The 8,171-nt window shown below is 32.1% G+C and overlaps 1 protein-coding gene across 1 annotated transcript in view; it reads left to right on the forward strand.

Moving 5' to 3' along the window:
* The first annotated feature begins 364 nt into the window (after positions 1–364).
* The window catches only part of LOC112455869 (general odorant-binding protein 72-like), a 13,586-nt gene continuing 5,779 nt past the window's right edge, over positions 365–8,171 (forward strand). Inside the window, exons 1-4 of the mRNA XM_025018070.1 lie at positions 365–558; positions 1,073–1,151; positions 3,684–3,775; positions 3,972–4,083. Of these exons, the coding sequence (XP_024873838.1) occupies positions 493–558; positions 1,073–1,151; positions 3,684–3,775; positions 3,972–4,083 (349 nt within the window). The 5' untranslated portion in view covers positions 365–492. The remainder of the gene's footprint in view (positions 559–1,072; positions 1,152–3,683; positions 3,776–3,971; positions 4,084–8,171) is intronic.

Genomic DNA, 8,171 nt, shown 5'->3' on the forward strand with positions numbered 1-8,171 from the left:
ACATTTTTTCCTACTCTCTTCGTCGCTTTCCCTTGTATCCGTCAACATTCTCGCGTCCCTGCGATTAATTTTCACACATTTGTTATGCACTCGTTTAATTAAAGCCAGAATTCCTGTATATTTTCTCTGTTTTTCATTTAAAAGATTTAATGAAAATTGTCAGCAAAAATGTGCAGTTAAAACCATTTAATGATATATCGTCATGTGCAAATTGTCGATTCCTTCTTCGACATGATAAATCGCGGAAACTTCCTACCTTGTCTCGACATAATCTCCGTATAAAGTATGCATTTTAAGCGGGCAAATGCTACGAAATTAAGCCTCCAAACGAGATTATCACTCGGTATATTACCGAACAACCTGTCGACAGCTGTACACTTTATAAAAGTTAGCTGACGAAAACTAGTCATAGTGCGTCGGTGGTTTCGAGAACACATTTCGGATTAAATTTGTTTATATTTTTGTGCGTATTCTAATCAAAAATACTGTAAAATGCGTGTGCGTTTACTAATTTGCACAATTATAGTTGTGCTGGCCGCAATAAATCAAGCAAATGCTGTAAGTTATATAATTCATTAAATAACTTATTATATTAAATAGACAAAGACATTTTTCAAATAAAAGAGGTAAATATGGAATTCGCGCGTATAACCAAAATTTTATTTTATTTTGAATTGTAAGATGTTATTTACACTATAATTTAAAGAAAATATCATAAAAAATTCTTGAATATTTAAATCACTCTATATAAATAATTATACAATTAATGCAAACTATAAAAAAATTTTAATGGATTTTATAATATATAATAATACTTTTATCATAAACATGAAACTTTTTGTCACATGTTTATTAGAAATAATTGAACAAATAATGTTTTAAAAATAAATTGTAGCTAATAATGCTATTTTTTTTGAAAAAATTATAAATTTTTATAATAAAAAAAAATTTATTTATTTAAAAATAATCAAATGTTATTATAATGTAGTCAGTGCAATGCATTACACATGTGCAGTTATATTTTATTACAGAAAACAAAAGTATATATAAATTTAATTATATTGTAATGTAGGTGATGACAATGGAACAAATTCAAAAAACCGCAATGACCATGCGAAATACGTGTGTGACAAAATCTCACGCAGACGCCGGTGAGTGTTATGCAAATGTTCCGAATTTTATTTTGTAATGTCTGTGCCCATTGGCAATATCATGATCGATAGCGTTAATGTACAATAGTGCAAGCTTTCATATTGACTTAGTGTTTCGAATACCAAACTCCACAAAAAACCGACAAAACTTATAAACAATATTTTAATAAGTATAATTGTACATAGTAATAATTTATAGAAACGTGCAAATACAAACGTTAAGAATAAATTAAATAATTTTATAATTTTAATTTATTGTTGAGACGAGCGTAGGCCTACTAGTAGACAGCGCACTGGTCTATTGAACCAAAGTCCCGGGTTCGATCCCGGCAGAGCCAAAAATTATATTCGCTCGTTCTCCTGTCGGAAGGCAATGGCAAACCACCGAGAGTATGTCTTGCCAAGAACGCTTCTCTAAAAAATTATAGCCGTTTGGAATCGGCGTTAAACTATAGATTCCATATACAATGTGTATAATCTACGTGCGCAACATATGTATAATACATGAATAAGAGAAGCCACTACGCTCGGACACGAGTAATAGGACTGAGGATAATTTTAATTATTATGTGCATACACTGTTGGAAAATTTGCGTTAAATATAACATAAATCACATGTCCCAAATAGTCCACTCAAATTTTTGTGTTAATTTAATATAATATGGATGTGGTAACACCGATACTATGTTAAAATATTTCAACAGAAAGGAAATGTAATTTTGATCGTAATTTGAGGTTAATTATGTGTACAATTAACATAACTTTTATGTTGAAGTTAAGATTGTAAGATAAAATCAACACTATTTTTCTGCAAATTTTTATTTCCACTTTTGTTATAGAGTGAAATCAACATTCTTTTTCTGTAAATTTTAACACATTTAATAAATACGTTTAAATTGTGTTACTTTAACATATTGCTTCCTCATAGAGGAAGCTTTGTGATGGTGAAAAAAAATTTTTTCGAGATTTTGATCGAAATAGGTTTAGAATGTTCTAAATGTCGAAAAATCGTATTAGTAAAAAATGTCCGGAAGTATTTTAAATTATTTTAGTAATTTTACATCCCATATAGGGTTTTACTAATGGTCCTATTCTAGCTCAAAACTGGTCCCCAAGTCACCAATATTGGCGTGATAATGGCAGCCATGACTGGCCCAGCAATGGGACTTCTCTGGAATGATAACTTTGGTCCAGCAATGGGTAATCATAGGCAAAACGTGGTAACCAATCATGGGCCATTAATGGTTAATCTGTCCTGCCAATATTTGACCATTAATAGCTAATCTATTATAAAATATAAATTTCTGGTAAATTCGAGAGGCCTGGAAAAAGAAAACCGCGATAAAACGTGTAAGAAGTCTATAATGAATAATGCACTTAAAATGTGTAAAAGTAACACACTTGTATTTGTAGTGTGCAGTCTTCAAAAATAAAGATATCATTTACTAAAATAAAGTTACATTAACGTCACATTAATCCAAAAGTGTGCCACGCTTTATTATAAAAGTGTATGCCACAAAACAACTTATATACAAGTTGTGCAATGTGCAGTTCCGTCATCATTCTTATATCATCGTTCGTCATATTTTATATTTGAGAAACGGATTTCATCGGATGCCATCTATCGGATGATCTGATACTAGACGGCAACCAACCTCTTTAACACGCTTAATGTCAAGCATGGGCGAATACAGTAAGCCAAGTATTGACCAATCATTGGTCATCGTATGTTGGGCCAAACATTAGCGCCATGGCAAAATGTACAGTTCTTTTATCTGAATGGCACCCAATCATTCGCCAAGCATGGTCCACTATAGAATACCAAGTATCGGCCAATCATCGGATACCATATATCGGGCCAAGCATTTAAGTTCAATTAATATAGCAGGCATATGTTAAATCTACACATGTATGTGTTAATTATTTTACACAAAATTTTTAACAAGGACCTTTTTTAACAAAACTACAAAAATTTTCCAACAATGTAAAAAAATATTTAATATATGTAAATATATTTAATCGTAATTAATTAGCAAATATAAAAAAGAGAAAAAGAAATAAACAATATCAAGAAATAAAATCAAATGACACGCACTTAATACGAGAACATGTGACTCCGCTCGCAATTACAGTAATCTGTAATAATTCTTGTTTACGAGATCCAATGTCATTTACATTAGAGACTATTCTTCAACTATTCTTCTTCGTATGTACGAATAAGAATTGCACTATATCTGCGTCTTAATCTGATATTTCTAATTTTTGTAAATTGATTATTGTTTTAAAAAATTTTTCAACATTGTTTATATTATAATTTTAATGTTATAAATAAAAGTTTTAAATAAATTAATCATGTAATTGGCAATGTTGCATAATTGTAAATTACAATTTTTTCTCAGAGATCTTGCTGAGTGCTTGTTATTGGAATAATTCGAAGATAATAATTTTATTCACGACTTTGATAAAATATTATAGTATAACATATTTGTTTAAAACTTCAAAATATCAATTTTTTATACTTTCTTTCTACAGGAGCTGTCGCAGCAATACAGAAAGGCGTATTCCCAGATAACAATCAAACGTTGAAATGCTATACACTTTGTATAATGAAGGCAATGCGAACTGTAAGAAAAAGAAGATATACTAAACATAATAGATAAAATATCATGCGATTATAAACAATTCAATAACATTATTAACAATCACATTAACAAGTGCTTCAAGATATATTATCAATGTATTTGCAACGTTTAAATTATAATTATTCAAGAATTTGTTTTAACAATACAAGCTACTTAAACGCATCTTTTTCCAATTAAGTTCAAAAATGGACGCATAGATGACGGCATGATGATCAAACAATTGGATTTAATGATGCCAGCTGACATGGCGGGTCCTTTGAAAGCGACTGCGACTAAATGCGCAGGAGAACGTAAGTTTAGCTTTGTAAAATAAAATATAAAAGTGTGCAAATTAGAAACTTGCACATTGCTTCTTCATCATTACAGATCGCTACTATTGCTCCTATTTTATTTCGCTCACCAAGCTCCTCTTATGAGGAAGCTTCTATTTTATTTGATGCATAATTATTAAGTATTTATTAGTTTGGCTTCCTCATAGAAGAAACTTTATGAGCGAAATAAAATAGGAGCTATCTGTAATGATGAGGAAGCAATGTGCAAGTTTCTAATTTGCACACTTTTTTAAATTTTAAATTTAACCTTTTTTTATGAATTGAAAAAGGGTCAGCTTAGTAGCACAAATGGGGTTTTACAATTGACGCAATGTCAAATCAATGTTAACTTTGGAAGTTCAAGCTACATGGTCCATATATGGACTTTCTCATATGGACCTTTGATCGCGTATAAAGCTAAATCTAATCAACCAAATCTTAAAAAATTATATATGAAATAGGGGTAAAAAAGACTGAAAAATATAATAAAATTAGAAATAGACCAATATCTCAAAATTTGTGGAAGTTAAAGCAACCTAAAACATATGTACAAAAATTCTAAATTTTGTTAAAAAAGAATATTGTTTTAATTGGCCAGTTGGGTCGAAAATAAAACGACTTATTTTGAATTATTTGCTGGCGACGGAAATTGTTTTGTTTATTTAAAAAAGAATCTTAAAAAGAACCGCTTTACCGATCATCGTCAAATTCAATCCCAACCTTCCTTACATGATACTCTATTGATTAAAAAACATGCATCCCAATATCTAAAAAATTACGGAAGTTAGAGCATAAACGGACAACAAAAGCGTTACACACACACACACACACACACACACACACATGAACATTTTGCACAGAAGTGATTTTTTGACGTTTTAGAACATTCTAAACACTTTGCCAAAGATACCTGAAAAAAATTTTTTTCACGAAAACAGTTTCCTCTATGAGGAAGCAAAAAAAATTCTAAACAAAGATAAAAATATTTGTAAAAAAGGAGAGATAAAAAATTATATAATCAAAAATTTTTTTTTTTAATCTTAACTTTGAAAATAAATATTTTATCAGATAAAAAAACTTGATAAATCATTTTTGCAGTTTTACAACACAAAACCTTCATCCTTTATCAAGATTATTAAGATTATCTTCGACACTTTATACAATTTTTGTCCTAATTATTTACATTTATGGAGAAAAACTAAAACAAATTAGGAATTTGCACATTGTTTTCTCACCATTTTTAAGTGTGCAAATTAGGAATTTGCACATTGCTTTATTTCGCTCATAAAACTTTCTCTTATGAGGAAGCTTGTATTTTTTTTGTTGTATAATTATTATTTTATTAATTAGTTTGGCTTCCTCATATAGGGGAAGCTTTATGAGTAAAATAAAACAATGTGCAAATTCCTAATGCACGTCGTCTGTCGTCACCTATAGTGAACGCACCACCGAATTTCACGTTTGTTAATATGACTCGCATATCTTTTATCGCCTTTGACACACAAAACATTTCGTAGACTCATTGCTGCCACATTGTGTATAATGAAGTGTTTTGCAAGCGTTAATTTATTGTACGCACTTGAGAAGGACCGGAATCTCGGTTGAAACGCGTTGTGCTTGTTAAATAAATATTAGCCAGTTTGGTCGCAGCAAAGGATTTTGTAATTTCACTACTCACTGGCGAAGTAAAAGTATTTGATATTTTAATACACACCTCGACCTAACAATGGTGTTCCATCAAGACAAAGGATTTTTCAAGACTACCACCGAACTATACGGACATAATAGCACCTTGTCTTTAAAGTCTTGGGTTAAAACTAACATCACGCTATGCACTGCTCTTCAGCAACTGACCTTTCTTCTTCGATGCAGACGATGCGACATCCTGCCGCCGCACATCTATAACCTACGCTTCAACGTTCTCTTCAAACTCGACAGAATGAACCACGAATATAAGACCTTTAACACTAAGTACCAAAAAAAGTTGTTAAATCTCGAGATTAAAGACATTCACTTTTATATAAAAGCCTTACGCTCCAAGATCCGCGACATTAAAAATTATCTTTTTCGGTCTTTACCAGAATGCTTGGTCACGGATTTCTTTAAACGTAACAATGAGAGTATTTCCCGCCACAATAGTCGAACTAAGCTTAAGCTAATGGATAAATTCAATCATATTTTAGTTAAACGTAATCGACTCGGTAATGTTTTTTCTGAAAAGAACATGAATAAATGGATTGTCAACGTGAGTAGCAAACAGATTCCCGACCACGTCTCGAAATTTCTTAGCTTAGGTGACAGATTTGGCTTGCCGATCAATTTTTGTGATAGAAATGACCGCGTTGACTCTGTATTGCATGTAATAAAAAGTTTCGAACTTAATAGTCACGAAATTAACCAAGATAGTGCTAATAAAACACGCTTATCGATTTCTAATATATTACCAGGGTTTCTTACTAATAAACAACATGTGAATCACATTGACAGATTTATCTCGGACTCATTTTACAAATGTAAAAAATTCTTAAAAAATAACGACGACTTGTTGGTCACAAAGGCTGATAAAGGCCAAGTTACTGTTGTCATGGACAGAACGACTTACATAGAACAAATGACTGACTTACTCAACGACCAGACAACATATAAGAAACTCGATCGTGACCCTATCAAGCGCCTAACAACTAAAATCAATGGTTTAGTTCGCTCATGGTATGACAATGAAATTATTGACGAGCATACTTTCAAGAAACTACGCAGCACGTGCGGTAACTTGCCCCGTTGCTACGGACTACCAAAAATTCATAAAAACGGCTTTCCACTACGGATTATTGTCTCCGCGGTCGGTAGCCCATTATATAACATCGCTTGTTATCTTCACAACATTTTGAACGATTCCATTCTTAAACCGCGTTCTTATATAAAAGACAGTTGGTGTTTCGTTGAGAGCATTAAAAAATTGAAAATTCTGCCCGACGAAATTCTCATTTCACTCGACGCCACTTCTCTTTTCACTAACATCCCGAAGGAGCTTGTTATGGAAGGCATCAAAAAACGATGGTGTCACATCTCACCAAATTAACTTTACAACAATTTTTATACGCGATTGACATTGTTCTAAGCTTCACTAGCTTTAGTTTTAACGGGAATATTTACGATCAAATTTTTGGTAGTCCCATGGGGTCTCCTTTTTCCCCTATCCTTGCCAACATAGTGCTTGACGACCTTGAAACATATTGCCTTGAATTATTAAGTTTCAAGGTTCCCATATTCGGGAGATATGTTGACGATATATTTGCAATTATCCTACGTGATAAAATAAATGACACGCTTGAGGCTTTTAACAGTTACCACCCGCGTCTGAATTTTACATGCGAAACTGAGACCAATCTCTCGATCAACTTCTTAGATGTGACCGTTAATAGAGATGGCGAAAATCTGTTAACAAATTGGTACAGGAAATCCACCTTCTCAGGACGCTACATTAATTTTTACTCAAGCCACCCAATTAACTACAAAGTTAACGTTATTTTTAATTTGGTTGACCGAGCGATTTTGTTGTCTAACGAGCGTTTCCATGAGAATAATATCCGTGTTGTTAAAGAGATTCTCTCTGATAATTGTTATCCGACATATTTTTATAACAAATACATAAAACGACGATTAATGCTTTTAAAGAACCGCGATTCGAGAAACGACAAGGTTCATACTGTGCAACATCCTGTCACCATTCCTTACATAAAGAATTGTAGCGAGAGTATTAGTAAGGCCCTGAGGAACAAAAGATTCGACGTGGTCTATACGGTTCCCAAAAAACTCGATCGTCCCGGGAAAAAATATTCATATATGATCATATATAATCATATATGATTGGCCATATATGGTCAGATATGGAAATTGGCCAGATCTGAGGATATATGATCTAGTATTATTGTATATGTTAATATCTGATCAGATGTGATCAGATATGATCAGGTATGATCAGGTATGATCAGATACAAACTGACACAGTTCAATCTGGACATATATTTAAGTAAGTTTCAGAACATTGTTATATATTTTCAAAAGTT

Source organism: Temnothorax curvispinosus, unplaced genomic scaffold (assembly GCF_003070985.1).
Source record: "Temnothorax curvispinosus isolate PA1 unplaced genomic scaffold, ASM307098v1 QBEX01006433.1, whole genome shotgun sequence".
Lineage (NCBI taxonomy): Eukaryota > Metazoa > Arthropoda > Insecta > Hymenoptera > Formicidae > Temnothorax > Temnothorax curvispinosus.